The sequence below is a fragment of the Marmota marmota genome, unplaced genomic scaffold (genome assembly GCF_001458135.2).
Source record: "Marmota marmota marmota unplaced genomic scaffold, marMar, whole genome shotgun sequence".
NCBI classification, from domain to species: Eukaryota; Metazoa; Chordata; class Mammalia; order Rodentia; family Sciuridae; genus Marmota; species Marmota marmota.
The window spans coordinates 13963496-13981077 of NW_026000075.1; the positions used below are offsets into that span (position 1 = coordinate 13963496).

The window sequence follows — 17582 nt, forward strand, 5'->3', positions numbered from 1 at the left end:
TGTCTCCAGCATTGTTCAGAACTAACAGATTATAATAACGTTATTTTTGCACTTGCCTTCTGTGGTTTGCCATCTGATTCAATAAATGGGTGTGTTGAGCCATTACTTTCAACCCACTTAGGCAGTCCAGACACTATTGTTCTTCACCAATGAGGAGAAAGCCCCCATTCAGTGCCATCCTGCACAGCTGAGCAGCCAGAGTGCTCCTTAATTTTCTCTGCATCCCACACTCACAAAGAAGTAGAACAGAAGCCAAAACTTTTCTTATTCTTGAAGAAAGAAAATAGATTTCCATTCTGTGAGAGTTTGGGTCAACTGAGAAATTTGAGGGAACAATCTCCACCAGAGACCATCCTTCACTTCTGACACCAACTGCAAGTTCGGTAGGAAGGTCCAAAAACCATCCCAACATTCCATAATTTGTTAGAAGGACTCACAGAAGTCAGTAAAAGCTATTGAATTGAAATCAACCAAGGGAAGAAGTGCATAGGAGAGTCTGGCGAGACACCAAAAGGATCTTCCATTGCCCTCTCCCCATGCGGCTAAAATGAGTTCATTTCCCCTTACCCATATGTGAAATTATGGCATTGACTAATGCCAACCAGAAAAACTATTCAATCTCCAGAGTTCAGGGTACTTGTTGCCTCTCCATTAGATAAGTATGTTTGATTTTGACTGTCCATGGGATTGATTCTAGTCTCTAATTCAGTTCCTCTGGGCTTCACCCAAATCCCCTATCCTTTGTTGGACATACTGGTGTGGTAAAAACCCTAACTTGACAATGTAGGTGTGCCTAGCCCCACTTTAAGTTACAAGGTTAGCCTAACTGTTGACTTAAGATCTCCAGGGAAAGAGGAGCCTTCCAGGTATTCATATGCCAAGGGCTAGAGAATATCTCCCAGAAGCTGAGGTCAAAGACAGAACTCTCTTCTAGTAGTTAATATTTTTACTACAAACTTTCATTATCTCTTAAGACTTTTGATTTGGGGCATGTGTCTCTATATTATACACACTCATTATCATTGTAAGAATGGCATTTTGAAAGTCAAGGGAGATTCATTTAATAAAACAGAGGGTACAAAAGTCAGGTTACATGAGACTATGTGGAGGCAAGGGAAGGAGTGTTTGGGGTTGAATGCAGTGTGATGCTTGCTCAGAAACCCAGACTATGCATTATGTGCTTGGAGCAAATCTGGCAGGAAGTCTTACACATGGGCAATAATAAAGGAACAAACTACCACCAACATCTAGCACTTGCCTGGGAGGGGAAAGACACAGCCTGTTCCACAACTCAGAATGAAAACAACATGAACAGCAGCCTTCATAGCACATTTAGGGGGATTCCTCAAAGCTCCTCTACATACCTGCTGACTAACAGATCTATCACCATTTAGGTTTCGTGTCCTCTGGAGCCCCTATTAAAATGCAAATATGGTAAATCAGCAGTGTCCACAAATTCGTTAGTTTGAAGGTGTTTATTGAAAGAAGCAATTGAACTAAATTCTGATGGGCAAAGAAACGGAAATAGAAAAAAATATATTTATAAAAACTGCAAGAGGGCCCAAAGGAAAAGGATGAGAAAGGAGCCCTCAGCCACACTCGGCCTCATCCAGTGCACAGCGCAGCAAAAGAAAGAGCACGTAGGACCACCGCAAGCCCTGCTTAACCCAGTAGCTCTGGGGCAATACCATAAAACTTTAGGGTTCAACATCTGGGCTGAAGTCTTGGCTCTGTTACTCACAAGCTGTGACTTGGGCAAATCAATTATGCTTTCTGGGTCTTTGTCACCTCAACTCTAATTTGGGAATAATATGAACTCTTTCACAGAGTGGGTGTGAGCTTAAATGAGGTAACATATGGGAAAGCACCTTGTTAAATGTGTCTTCTTCCCACTACCATACAAATGTGTTATTATTAGTTGAACAGATTGGAAAAATAACTTTTGCTTTTTTATTATATGTGTGTGTGTGTACACCCCCCAAAATAATAATGCTTCAAGTCAAGATACCCCCATTAAAAGGGCTTTAAAAGGTACATGGGTTTAAATACACCCGAATCAATACACTATTGTGTGGGAGTCACAATACAAATTAGCACATTGAAGACTCTGGAAAAGTCCTACAGAAAGGAACACTATTTAAGGTTATATAATGCAGCATTTCCCAAACATATTTAAACACAGAAACTTAATTTCATGTAATACTTCTTAAAATACAATGAGAACAGTGATCCAGAGAATAAATTTTGAGAAACAGAGTACGTTAAGCAGATTATTCATGTCTAAAAACACAATAATAATTCATTATGTTATTCATATTCAGTGTTTTCCTATGCTCGACCGATAAGTAAGAGGGTGTCCACCACAAATGCTCCTGTTGAGAACAGTGTCCTAACCTGTGCAGCTAAATGTGCACCTACAATATCATTTAGCTTCTCAAATCTCCTCTCACTGCTCTCTTCTCTTTACATTATGATAAAGGATTCAACTTTGGGCTGTCTTCTCCAGTCTCCTGATCTCTCTCAGGAAATACACTATTAAATCAAAAGAGCTAATACCTAGGTGAACTGGGTTCCCAGGACCCCAGGGCACCCTCCTGTCTGGAGAACACCTCTGAGGGGACAGGACCACCAGGTGCTTGCTCCCATCCCTACCTTTCAATGCCAGACTCACCAGAAATTCTTGAATGCAGAGAATCTTGGAAGTTTCATTTTTCTTTACTCAACATAAGATACCCTAATCATGTAAGAGGATTTTAATGATTGCTTATCATACTTAAAGTTCATAACAATGACCAGCCTAAACTCTAGGAGAGAGGAATGGAATGTGCCATTCCATATACCAACATTACTAGAAGGCTTTTATGGTAGAATAAGGAACTGATGGTCTCAAATATAACTAAGTGAAACTGCCAAACCAAATTATGCTGTTAGTGCATTTCCAGCTCAGTATACCCCAAAATAAATAAGGTTCTGTAAAATATCACCACACACATACGCACATGCATGCACATATCACATACTTCAAATTCAAACGACAAGAACTTAGCTATACTATTCCAAAACATAGTGAATGCAGAATATTGATTTCTTAATAAAGCGTGTTCCCTTTTCTTACTCAAGATCCCTTCTTTCACACTATGTTCATCATGTTCCCTAAGAAAAAATACGATTTAAACTCAAGTCAATAATCTAAAAAAGTCATTTTAAAGTCTTACTTTGTGCCTGAAAGAATAAGAGAAATTTGATTTAAAACAACAATAACATACATACACACACACACACACACACACACACACAATGACCATATAAGATCTGACCATTGCAATGGTACATTTTCTTTTCCTTTGGGATTTCACCATATTTCCATAGTATTGTAACTACATTTTAAAAATATACCTTTACACACACAATGAATGCCCCATCTTAAAATCTTCAGTGTAATTGCTCATCCAGAGTTGAGATCCAAGATATTTACCATGACAATAATCTGTGCTGTAGCATAAACTTTCAGTCTTATTTACCACAACTCCCACCAGGACGTGGTTCCTGTGGCAATTTGAATTATTTCTGAGAATGCTATTCATCATAGTATAAGGATTTGATTTCCTACTTCCATAACCAGAACGTGGGCTTTCACTAGCAAAGCTTTTATGTATTCCCCAGGTCCTAAAAAGTCACTCAATACATGTATGTGTAGTGAGCAAACTTTTAAATGAATATAATAATTTAGCTCATACTTAATAAATGAATATTGTTTCTTAAGCACAGGTTTGAACATTAAAAATAAATCCTCTATAACTCTTTCAAGGGAATTATATCAAGTATATTTTAATTAATAGAATGTTCTTCCATTTTAAAGAAAGAGCATTACATAGTGGTAAAAAAGATGAACTTGGGAGCCAGTAGGATCTCTGGAAAATTGCTTTACTTCTTATTTCCACTGTATTGCAAGGGTTTGAATATGGCTTTTTCCCTCTGAAACTCATGTTGAAATTTAATCCTTATTATGAGATATTAAAAGGCCCCATGTGGGGCCTTTGAGAGGTGGTAAGGATTCTGCCCTTACAAATGGATTGACCCAATCATGCAATTAATAAACCAATGGATCAATGGATTAATGGATTATCTCAAGAGCAGGTCTCCTGTAAAACACAGTTTGGCCAAGTCTCAGGCTTGCTGCTTTTCTCTCACCCTGTGAAGTCCTGTACCACCTAGAGACTGTCAGATATGGCCCCTCAGCCTTGGACCAGAATCAGAAGCCAAAATAAATCCCTTTTTTCTATAATTTATCCAGTTTGTGGTATTGTATTATTAACAATAGGAAACAGGCTAAGAAATATGTCATCTCTAAAAGGGGCCTATTAATGGCACTTGTCTTATAGGATTATTGTGAATCTTAAATAAGCAACACATGCAGAGCACTTAGGAGAGCTCCCAGTGTATAAAATACGTGCTTTATGAGTTAACTATAATTATCATTATTATCCACATTCAACATGTTCTAGTTCATCACTAATTATACCATGTAGAATCAAATAACCCTGGATGGTGTTAGGTCATTCTCCTCTGAGTCTGTTGTATTTGCAAATATCAAATGATTATTATGCAGTCATTTTTTAGACTACATTTTAAAATTGCATTTAAAGAGTGCTAACAATGGCCACGCAAACCATATTTAAAAGGGAATGTTAACGAAAACATCTCTAAAACTTCAATTTTTCAGATCAGTGTCAGGATAGTAAATCTTCTGCATGGGTTCCCAACAGCCGGATTTTCTTTTTCTGGGTACACAGGAAGGGGTCAGATATTTCCTGCTTGAATATCCTCATAAATGGTCCATCATTCTTCAACATACTGGTTCCAAAACCTATCAATATTGTCATAATCTCTGTCAAGTTATATAAAGAGAATAAAGTCACCTTAATATGGACTTGCTAGAACCTTGCTGACGGTTTAGGCTCTCATACAATGCATCTTTGTGTGACAAACAAAATAATTATAGATTTTAACACTGTTGGTTCATGCTAAGAATGCATATCAATTTACCTCCACAATATAACCTGCATTTCATTTCATAATATTTCCTAACAATGCTCATTTTCGATTGCATTATTAAGTGTCATCAATTAATGATTTTTGCGCGTTTTCCAAATAAATTGCCTTTCCAGACTAATTTTATAATTCAATTAAAATAAGCCATCAAGTTTTCTTAGCATGACTTGCTCTTTATAAACCCTCTGCCACTTTTTCCCCATTTTCATTGTTTCAATAGGCCAACTGCTGAAATGAAGCTGTGGATAAAGCGACAATGTTTTCTAAATTTCCTATGCTGGCTTGCTAGTGTTGCTGTAACAGAGTACCACACTGAGTGGCTTAAGAATTAAATCTTGTTGTTTCACATTTCTGGAGGCAGGAAGTCTGAAATCAAGGTGTCAGCAGGGTTGCTTCCTTCTGAGGGCTGTGAGTAACAGTACTTTCCATGCCTCTCACTTAGCTTCAGGTAATTCTCTGGAAATCTGGTGTACCTAGGCTTGTATCAGATGCATCATTCTGATCTCCAACTTCATTTTCTCATGGTATTCTCCCTGCATGCATGCGTACCTCTGTGTTCTAATTCTCCCTTTTCATAAGGGCAACAGTCTTATTGGATTCAATCAAGGTCCATATGTTACAGTATGACCTCATCTTAACTAATAATTATATCTGCAACAATCCTATACCCAAATAAGATTACTTTCCTAGATCTTCAATATATAAATTTGGGGTGAGGGAGGTAGGGGAACCATAAACTTCCCCCAAAAAATGCTCTTAAGGAAATGCCAATTTTATATAATCCTTTGATTCAAACTCCTATCCAAGCAGAAAAGATGGATCATACAGAGTCCACTAGACTCCTTGACTACAATCTACCCAATGGCCCAATGTTCAAGATTTGCTCAGATTTCCCACAGGATGGGAAACAAAGCAACAGTAAGAGCCTTTCCTTTCTCACTTTGAGCTCTTCCCTTATGATTCTCAAAGAATCAGTAAAAGGATGCACTGCTTAGATAATACTTTCCAAATCATGTGTGTTATCTCATAGAACTCTTCACAAGTAACTCCCTGGAAGATACATAATTATACTAAATATTATTAAAAAGCCATCATTGTTTGGAAGTTTACAGGCTCTGGAGCCAGAATGCATGTATTTGGACCCATGTTTTCTGCTTTCTGGTTGTCTGACCTTCAACAAATTTGTATGCCTAGCTGGGTATGAAAGTGGGACAAGTAAGAATATTCACATTATAGACCTGTAAAGATTAATAATGTAATTCATTTAAAATGTTTAGAATAATGCCTGATGCTTGGCAGATGCTAAGGAAAATTAAAGCTGTTGTTCTACAAATGATAACATTGAGGCAAGGAATATAAAATGCCTTCTCCAAGATAATGCATGCAGCTAATGGTGAGACCCAACCTCAACTTCAGAACTCTTGAGGACTTTTCCATGTCACTGCCTAACATTCCAGAAACAAGAATTTTTTGTGTGCCTAAACATCATACACCACACTTTGAAGTAATGCAGACAGTTGGGAACTCCTCCATAAGCACATGAGAATGAGTACCAATCAGTATTACCATAAGTTCAAGACACCAACTGTAGGACCACCTGGACAGAGAATGAACTGGGGAAAGGTAAGTCTTGGCAGAATCCCTTTACACAGTCACTTGTGTATAAGGTTCTAAAATAGTTGGTTTGTACCAAAAAAGAATAAGGAATTGCTAACCTTGACCTTGGGGGGGTGGGGGAGGAAAGCCATATTTTGGCATGCTCCATGTATATCTCTTACTGCAGGCAAAAGAACTACTACTTTCATTATTATTGTTGTTCATTGAACTTGCAGTACTCTTTCATGTCTCTGGGTAATGCACTATTCACTCTGCTAAATTTCATATTATTCTGCTTATCTTTGAGAATAAGTAGTATTTTTATTTTCCAGTATTTTGAGAAAACTCCCTTACCTCCATTGCATGACATAGATAAACCCTCTCCTATTTCCTTTAGGACAAAAACATCCTTCATCACAGTACTTGTGAGCTGTATTCTAATCATTCGCTTCCTGGTCTCTATTTCCTACCACACTAATAATAGCCTAATTGTTTTGGTGTCTGAAATACCTAGCATACAGTCTGTTATGCCAATATTTACTAACTGGAACATGGAATGAATGAATATATGAATAAAAGAAAGAGACCTCAGAGACTTATGTTAAACCAGAGGGGTATTTTTATTTAACTTGACTTCTGACCAAGGAAGTCTTCTTGACTTCTGAGAAAAGGAAGATGGAATAAGTAGTGAGGAAAATAGGTGTAACTTTGTGCGTGATAATAAATCAGTTAGTGAATCTCCAAGTTGTTCTGCCTGAATCCATAAAATTAAAAAGAGTGAAAGAATTTCACTACCAGCTATCTAGCCTGATTTGCATGTGTTCAAATCTTCAAAGTATTCCTTTTGATTCCTTTAATCAATAGCTATTTTAGAAAGCTCTTCATTACTTCCTAATTGTCCAAATTCATTTTCTTCATTTTTCCTTATTAGAGGCAGATTTTTCAAATGAGTTAAGTAGATCAGCAATTTTAGAATCATTATTAACTTCAAGCATTTTTCTCAGTTATTAGCATGTCCCTTCTCTCTCGAAGACTAGAGTCTTTTCTCCATTTTAAAAAAGCCATCTGGTTTATTTTTAAAACTTCTTTTTTCCATATATCTCATATAAAGTCAACTTTACCCTATATTAGCAATCCATGTTTACAATAATCCTGATCACAGATACTGTATCACATTGCTGGTTTTGGATGCAGATGCAGGGAAAACTTGGTATATGTCAAAAAAGGAAGCAAATAACTAGGATTCAACTAGACTATATAATCCATTCTAAAAAATAAATTGGTAAAGCCATTTCTGAGGCACACAAAAAAAGAAAAACTTACAAATAATTTAAAGAAATATTTTTATTCTTAAGCACATTAAAATTTTAAAACAGCTGGGCACAGTGGCACTCATGTATAATCCCAGAGGTTCGGAATACTGAGGCAAGAGAATCATGAGTTCAAATCCAGCCTCAGCAACTCAGCCAAGCCCTAAGCAATTCAGTGAGACTCTACCTCTAATAAAATACAAAAAGGGGATGGGAATGTGGCTCAGTGGTTAAGTGTCTCTGGGTTCAATTCCCTGTATCCAAAAAAAAACTTTTTTTTAAAATATACATTGACATCATCAACCATTCCACTATAGGGACTCTGTCCCACAAAATTAAAAACACCATATTACTGAAGCACTGATTATTGTGTAAAAAAAATAAAGAAGTTTAAGTTGAAACAAATGAACGTTTACAATAAAATGACTAGTTGCAAATTTCTGGTGAATTGGTATCAAAGAATATTATTCACCTATTTGTATATGACAACATGAGTTAAGAGAAAGATAGAAAGGAGTATTCAGCCAGTTGTTACTCGGTAGGGGAGAGTATGTTGGATGGGGAGAGAAGAAAAGGCAAAGGAAAAGAAGAAGAGCACTCATGACAAAACAGTATATAAGATATGGGTAAGAATAAATGTGCCTAAGAGGATGACCACCATCACTTTCTAAAGGTAGGAGTACTGTGCAGTGTTATTAACTGGACTTTTTCCCCCTAAAATATATCTGTTTTACTTGAAATCTTGTATACATTATCTTCCATGGTGATCAGTTTCTTAGGCTTTCAAAGTTGAAAGCTAAAAGTCAATCTTTTACAATTAGGATTTCCTGAACACAGGCATCCTCCTTAAGCAGAATTCCTCAAACATAAAATATAGCTTAATGCTTGGTGGTCAAATAATAGATAAGAAAACAAAACAAAACCCAAACTTAGAAAATATCAATGGGACACTCATAAGTTTAACAGAAGTAATAAAATGTTGAAGGAAGTATCTGATACCAAAAATCAGGTCAGAACCACTAAGAACTAACTTGGCATTTTTATCATTTGAAATTTTTCAATTTGTTTTCATTTGAGTTATTATTTATATAATTTGAAAAACATCACTACAATTATTTTATTGTGAGATTTATATTATTTATATAATTTGGAAAACATCACTATAATTATTTTATTGTAAGAGAGAGAGAGAGAATGAGAGCACATCAAGCAGCCCAAGGGTTCTAAGCTCATAACCCAGAACTCAAATACAATCACAGGATAAGGACTGTGTTAGAAAATCTTTTGCGAGACTCTAATCATTCTCCTTGATAGACTATATGTTTTATCAAGTACATTCCTTTTAAAGATAGTCTTTGCTGATTTTAATTTTTAATCTTCCTTCAAGTCTCAGCTAATGCCATTTCTTCTTAATTGGTTCTTAACTTCTTTCCCAAATTTGATTGATTTCCTAGAAAGTCTTCAAAATGCCTGCCTAAAACTCCCTTAAATTCACATAGTTTTTGTATCTCCTTTTATTTTAATAGATGAAAAGTAATACCATGTAGCAAATGTGTGAGCTCCCACCATTTCAGGTTGAATAACTCTCAGGGTTTATCAATTCCTTTTAAAATTCTACAGGAGTTATCATGTTGGGAGAAGGAACAGTATTTTAAAAATCTAAAGGGGAGCACACTTGGACAATGATACTGAAAAATGCAATGGAGACTGGAAAGGTACTTTGTAAGGTCGGGGTTCTCATGACTACTAAACTTTATGGTCCATAAACCTGTGGGAAAGGCAAGATGATTTTCGCCAACCAAAAATTGAAGAAAAAAAAAGAATCTACCTACATAAACTTAAGAAAGCATATTAATTATTTTGGTGTATAAAAGTTGTTAAGATGCTAGAATAATCAAAATATCCAAGTACTGATATGAAAAATAAAGAATAAATTAACTCAGGTATGATTTCCAGATCGTTATCATTACCATATGTCTCCTTCATTACCTTTCTCCTATGGGACTTAATGTTTTGCAAGATTTGCTTCTACCAAAACAAAAGCATTTATAAAGTAATAATTAATTTTTAAAAACTCTTAATGAATCAATGATATGTTCAATTAGCCGTCACAGTTACTGATCGAGATAAGGAAACCAGTGCTGTACACGCAGCTAAAACAATTCATTTAGAGACAAATACTCTGTTATCCTGGATCGATGTAGAATTTCTGCTACTTCTTTAAAATCATGAAATAGCTGAAGATACATCCTGCAGCTCTAAAGCATCCACTGACCTCTATTTCAGAATCAGTGTTCCATAGTCAAATAATAAATTGGGGTTAAAAAGCAGTTTTATTTTAATTTTAATTAAAAAAATCAACTCAGAAGAGAGTATCAGGATTAATTTACAAGAAGAATAGCTTTGAGGTGACCCATGAAAAACAGGAGCCTTCACCTTTTGCCAAGGGCAGCAGGAACACATGGACATGAATGATGAACTCTTAGCAATCTTCCAATTTCATTTATAAAGATCCAAATAGTAGAGAAAGAAGAAACCCATATCAGTAGAAGACAATAAATGCAGAATTTTGGATAACTCTTTACATCTGTCCCGTCAACTTCTTTCAGCTAGGTTTTGTTTTGTTTTTCCTCCTCTAAAAAGCTAACTGCAGGTGCACCCATATCCTTTGGAGACTAGAATCAAATGATCAAGTCAAAGCAAATCCTTTTGAAACTATCCCATCTCATGGCTGATGCAGTTAAGGACCAATAATTGACCATTCTGAAATTTTCCTGTACTACAGGAAACATCTTAAATATACTGAAATTGACAGTTGATAAAATACCAACCTCGAAAACCAGATTGCCAAGCAAGTATTGAAACTGAGAATCATGTAAATTTTGAGTTTTTATTTTTGAACTTTTCAAATTAAGGGCATGAAAGTATTAAGTACCACAATAAAACGAATTCATGTTAATCCCACTTTGTTCATTCATAAACCATAGAGATCTCACAGAAGAATACTGTACCAGCAATTTCAAAGCAAGGCTCTGTGAAAGATTTAACATCTGAGGTCAGGATGAGGTTTTCTTATTAAGCTGCCATTTCCTTTACAAAGTGGACTATTTTGTACTTACTGCTACCCTTTGAACTCTTATAGTGAATAATTAAAACTAAACTACAAAGCATATTTTGTGAGGCTGATTACACTTTAGGTTGTAGGTTTCTGCTTAGTGGCTCATTTTAAACGCTCACCAATCCCCAAAGGGATAACCCTGCCATTAGTTTGCACTGACATAACTGGCTGTCCCTTAAAAGCAAAGCAGACAGTTCCAACTCATAATAAATGGTCTTGTTGGTGACTCACCATATTGACAGTGGGGTCCGTGAAATCCCTGTGAACACTGGCAGTTCTGGACTTCACCATCTGAGCATTTCCTACTGTTGAAATGAGTTCCCATAGCAGAGATAGCTAAAAGGAGGGCAATCAAGCAGGGTGGGAGAATGGAGTTGAGAGAAAGAAAGAAAATCATGAATATGGGCTCCATATTGTTAATATAACATATTCTAGACATTTCTCTTAGCCCCTTCAAAGCATGGATAAAGAGTGTTTTCATTACAAGTTAAGGCCTTACTGTCCAAAGCTTTAAAGAATTCCTTGTGTAGGAATATTCCCATCACCTGAAAGCTTGCAGAAATGCAGAATTCCAGGCTCCATCCCAGGTCCACTGAATCAGATTCGTATTTCAACAAGACACCAGGTGATCCACATTCACATTCAAATTTGATAAGCACTAATCTAAAAAGTCTGCATGGATAAGACGATTGTGTGGTCAAAATGCATGGATAAGATGATTGTGTGGTCAAAATAATCTAAAAATCAAATGAATTACTGATTCTTAATCAGAGGCAAAGGACTGTGATAGGTACCTTACCACAAACATAAAGAATTCATCTCATAGTTGTTAATTTCCAGAAGTTCATAACATAGTGAAATAGTATGTTGGGCAGTTCTTTTCGATGATCTTAAACCAGTCAGCTGCAGTGGCCTTGCGCTTCATGTAAATAGACAGTGACCCTTGCTGCACCACTCAATGCTAAGCCTGCTTAATATGGGAAGCCCGCGGCAACCTCACAAAGACATTTCAAGAGCAGAAAGCACACTAGGGAAGGAAGCAGGATGCCAACAAACTCCCTCAGGTACAGCAGAGCAGGAGAGATGAATTGTTGTGCTGTGGCGCTGCATTGATTGCAACACACGGAAGCATTTTAAGGGATTTCGCAATAACCATAAACACATAATGTAGGTAAAGGAGCCGCTAAATGGAACCATTTCTCCTGGCAAGAATGAACTACAGAATGCCACTAGTTCTGCTGCCCAAGTGCTGTCAAACATACCTGAAAGATTCGGAAACACCCGCACCAGAGGCTTGTAAGAGGACTGCATACCTCATCTTAAAAAGTAAACTGCCTCCAGAGTTCTGCAATTAATCATGACAAGCACAAGTGGAGAAATCCCATTTAGATTTAGTACAGTGATTTCCCTCTGGACTTCTGAATCAACTGTGGATTACAAATTTGATGATATGGGAAAGGGGCAAACAGAAAAGAGAAATGGAAGTCAAGGTAGAACCCGTCTGGCTTTAAATCAACTGTCTTTTAAATAAAGAGACAGAATATAAAGCAGCACTTCCATAGGTCCTGAGTCGTGACCTATCATTAGAAACGCTTAACAGAAAGGCTTTTTGTGCATTTTTGCACATGTCATGTGTGAATATTCAGTCCAAAGAGATGCTGTGAACTGTGGTGCTTCTAAAGATGCCGAAAACTTGACAGGCATAAGATGATTGAAGCCAAACACAGAGCAAAACCATTCTTTCTAATGACAGAGAGTTAGACAGGAAGAATTATAACTTACAGTGTAGGCAGCCGGGTTCATCATCCCATTGGCTCCAACCAGGGCAGCACCTGTAGACTGTCTGCTGCTCCCTGTTGTATACCTGCCTGTAGATGGTATAGTACCGAGTCCTAAGGAACACAAGAATCTGGATCAGGGGAATGTAATGCTTCCTTTTAAGGCAAAGTTTTCACACTCAAAAAAAAAAAATCCCTCTCTCCAATTCAAATCCTATCATATATAACAAGACAGAAACATAGATGATAGATATAGAGATACATGTATATATGTTTATATATATGTACATGTGCATATAATCTCAATATATTATACACATACACCTCTTTACATAGGCAACCAAAATAAATTATAAGTATAGGTAATAAAAATTAAGAAGGACCCTATGTGCTGTAGTAAAAAATACCCTGAGGATCACTCAAGCTATCAAGAATTAAACTCAGGGCTGGAGCTGGAGCTCAGGGACTACATGTGCTTGCCTACCATGTGTGAGGCACTAGGTTCGATCCACAGCACCACATTAAAAAAATAACAAGTAAAATAAAGGCATTCTGTCCATTTACAACTACAAAATTGGGGGGTGGGAGAGAGAATTAAACCCAAAATTATAAAGAGAATCAAGAAACCCTGAAAGATTATGGATACATGCTTTTCAATGTGGCATTGAAGATCCCCGGGTATTGGTTCCACTACAGCACACAATCTCAACCATGGTGCTGTCACGTGCAGGGTGGTGACAGTTAGTCTTTAGTTCAAGGGAAAATGAAAATAATCAACTAATTCAATGGTGTGTGGCCCCCAAAGGAGCATAGCACATAAATAGATATAAAATATACATGCGATGCTAAAGTCTCACAGGGAGGGGGAAATTGTGGGAAAGAAAAAGCTTAAAAAGGCTCCTTAGGGAAGAGACCAGGAACAACACTGAAGTATTTGCGCTGACCTACCAATAGAGTATTATACCAATATCTCCAGTCTGATTTCCTATCTGTCAGATCAATGTTATATTCATTATTTTTCCCCAAAGCACTATCATATTCTGTCCCCTTCAGACACCTTCCCCCCACATTCCAGCCTAAATTCCCTCATTGTTCAAGGTCAATTTTACTTTTTACTTCTTCCAATTTCTCTTTCTCCCCTGGCAATGAATATGCTCTTTCTCTTCTCTCAAAAATAGGGTTTATTGGCCATACCATAGCATTTTTTTTTTTACCACCTGGAAGTATAACCTAATATTTCAGAGTGTCTCTCTCTGATTAGAATATAAGTATAGGGTTGTATAGTAATGTACAAAGCCCCAAGCATCTTTCAATGCTGCCACCACTCTGAACCCAGAGTCATACACGGAATGTCTAAAACTACTAAGCTCTTGAGAATATAAATATAAAATCTGTTTTACTTATTTAGATTTCCTTTTCCCAATTCTGCATATCTATAAGGAATAGGTATTTCTTTCTTTGGCTCAGACTAATACCAACAATGATTAAACCTCATGTGAGCAGTAGAGGAAATCTAAATGAAAAAACATTTACAAAACAAGTACGCTGATGAATAAATCATATGCCCTGTAAGTATGGTTTCCATTCTAATTTATTTTAAAATAAATTTTTCTGCCACAGCATTATACTACCTAAAATATATTGGGTCCCTATCATGTACCAAGCATTGTGCCACATGTGGTAAATATATTTTCAGTTAATTCTCATAATACCCATGCATGGCATTATTTTTCCAACTTTATAGACTAAGGCACAGAAAAATCTAGGATTTTTGTGTAAGACCACAGAGCAAGTAGAAGTCAGGGAAATTTTTCTGATCTAAATGTCAATTAAATATGCTTAGTTTGGACCAAAAATAAGAGTATTCACCTAAAGGTTGAACACACATGTGCACACACACACACACACACACACGTGCACAACACAGTATATGTAAATATCCCCAATCATAAACTGTTTAGTCTTATCATACTGTACATAGTTCTATATTGTAAGTGTTCTGATATTTCTCTACCATGGCAAACCCAGCTATTTATAAATGTCCCCAACTTTCCACTGGCAATAATAGTATCAATACTAAATTCTTCATTAACCTGAAACTACACTTTTTTTTTAAGGTTAAGTATCTTGAGTTCAGATTCAGTTGACTGATTTACATAAAACTCAATCCCTCAGCAACAGTTTGTATCAATAGGTTCTTAGATGTTTTTAAAAACTATTTTAAAACTTTGAGAAAAAAAAATATCTGCAGGAAGCCCTGGCTCCCAGAAAGCATTGTGGACACTGGCTTTTCTCTCCTCTTCCAGCCTGCCGAGTTAATCCTAATTCAAAGGCCATAATAAAGTTAAAGAAGCTCTAGGTTTCAAAGTGCTACAAGAGTACAAGGGCAGGTCAGAGGATGGTTCACAACTGTAGATCCCCTGGATCCAAGTCGTGCTAAATTTAGCACACCGACACAATATTCCTTGTTTCTGTCAGGCTTCTGATCTTTGGCTTTCAATGGTGTATCATGTCATGAGGTAAAATTAGTGGCATCTAGCCTAAAATACTTCACACATAAATGAAGCCCAAGTGAAGTGATCGTACATTCTGTCTCCGAAGAAAATACATTATTCTGAAAGTTCTTGGTGAGTGTACCTTATGCTCATTTACTTAAGCATGCAATTATTTCCCCAAATTTATTGGATGAAATATTTAGAAGCAGATGAGGCTTCTGGTTTTCATTAGTCATAATCACACGAAAAGAGGAGAAAGCACCCTCACCTTCTTTCATAACCCATGCACCAGGGTGGGCCGGTACAGCCTTGTTTCCAGAGCCTGACGGTGTGTGTGAAGGCCCGAACACAGGGGTGCGCCAGTCCCACCACAGTCACCAGCTTTTCTTCACAAACATTGGGCCTTGAAAAAAGAACAGCAGTACTGTGTCAGAAATATATATGTTTTATATATAAAGCACAAATCATTTATTTTTCTATTTAACATAAAAAGTTCATGGCTTAAAAAACATATTGAGAGAAAAATACAGGCAATCTAAAAAAAAATTAAGCAGGTCAATTAAATGTAAAATTAAAAAATCCAGTACCAGGGAAAAGAAAAAAAAAACAGACTAGATTTTAAAGACCAGGAAAAAATTTAAAAGGCAAATATACAAGTCATAACTTCCCACATGGGTAGAAAAATTGAGCCGCCAATTAAGTTCTGAGTTCTTTAGTAGCCAAAATTTTGAAAAAGAACAGTATGTTAGAAATTTCAATACCCATGAAGAAAAAGCAAGCCAATTCATCAAAAGAAGTTAAATTTTTCCTGGAAATTATTTCTGAACAATATTTTCCATCTGAACATTTAATTGGATTTCACATATAATGCTTGTTTAAACACAAATATTTTTCAACCAGCATCATAGTAATATCCCCTTATAAAAAGTTAATACCATTTTACAGGATTTTAGACCAGCCATCTTTAATTTTTAAATGAGTAGGGCTAGATTATACTGAAAGCCTGGAGTATCAGAATTATTATTTTAAAATAATCTCCTTTTGTAGTTTGAGGAACTCTTAATGATGAATGATTTGCTAGTTCACATCATTTTGCATTGGAGAATACTACTCATTATAATAGCAAGGTAGTCCAACCACTCCTACTTCTTATACATTCCAGTCAAGCCAAGCATTGATGCCACTGAGAATGTGAAAAATGATTCAGACTTAAAGCTTCCTGACTTCAGGAAGGTCACAGTCTGACTGAGTCTCCCACACCTATAATTTGCTGAAAACCAATGAGCTCTGGGTCAGGAGCTCTAGTCAGCATCCCCCAAAAATACAAAACTGTGAACTTGTCCAGTGACACAATAATAATGCTGATGAATGTCCAATAGTGCCTCCCACACCATTTATCAGTTACATCATCAAGTGTGATTGCAGTTTCTTTTGGTTATCACTTTTTTCCTGTGGCTCTAAATCTCACCATCTGATTTCACTTACAGCCCAATTCTCACTTCCAGATGTATTTCTAAAAGGCGATTGTTTGGACTGTTAAACTCACTTAAATTGAATAAATTTCATGATGAACTTTATTTATGAGTTTGCATAGCACACTTTAATATTTTAGGTAAATATTGTAATAAAACCAGGAAGTGTAAAAACTGCACATAAACCAGGCATCTATAAAATCTTCAAGAATTGGGCAGCAAGCCTAAAGAAAATCTTAGCTTTTAAAAATTCCATATTAGACTTTTTTGTAAACTGCCATACATACACCTTTATGTGGCCTTACATGCTTTTTGTGAGCCAACTATCCCTAATTAGAATGTGCTCACAGCACCTGTATTTTTGTCAACAGTTTGAAACCTTACACATCATCCCACCTTGACCTCCCCTTTGAATCTCTTTTTTATCTATCCGCTCATGCATTCAAAAAATACTTATTGTGTAATTATATGTTTCAAAAGCATTGCTCCAAATAAGGACTTAGGAGATACATAAAACACTGATCAACAAGTGATAAAATGAGACACAGAAGAACAGCCAGCCAATAAAAGATGCATCATGGAGCCAGACATTGTGGACCATATCTCTCCAACAGGGTGAGGGACCCTGAGCATTTATACACTAATTCCTATTGGTGTTTGGTCCAGGGATACTTCCTCCATGGAATTTCAGGCCCAAAGTGGTACAAGAGTTAGCATCTAGAAACCAAAGTGAGTCCTCAAAGCCAAGAAATGTATGCTGG

The 17582-nt window shown here is 36.5% G+C and overlaps 1 protein-coding gene across 5 annotated transcripts in view; it reads right to left on the bottom strand.

Annotated features, from left to right (window-relative positions):
• LOC107149531 (EGF-like and EMI domain-containing protein 1) overlaps positions 1-17582 on the bottom strand; it is a 613012-nt gene that overhangs the window by 537171 nt on the left and 58259 nt on the right. For 2 of the 5 annotated variants that reach the window (XM_048814349.1, XM_048814348.1), the window contains exons 2-4: positions 15618-15752; positions 12859-12968; positions 11308-11412 (exon numbers count right to left, since the gene is read on the bottom strand). In XM_048814349.1, the coding sequence (XP_048670306.1) occupies positions 11308-11412; positions 12859-12968; positions 15618-15634 (232 nt within the window). In that variant the 5' untranslated portion in view covers positions 15635-15752. Of the gene's footprint in view, positions 1-11307; positions 11413-11621; positions 11749-12858; positions 12969-15617; positions 15753-17582 lie in introns of those variants that run through there. The other 3 variants (XM_048814354.1, XM_048814352.1, XM_048814351.1) reach the window with 2 other exon arrangements.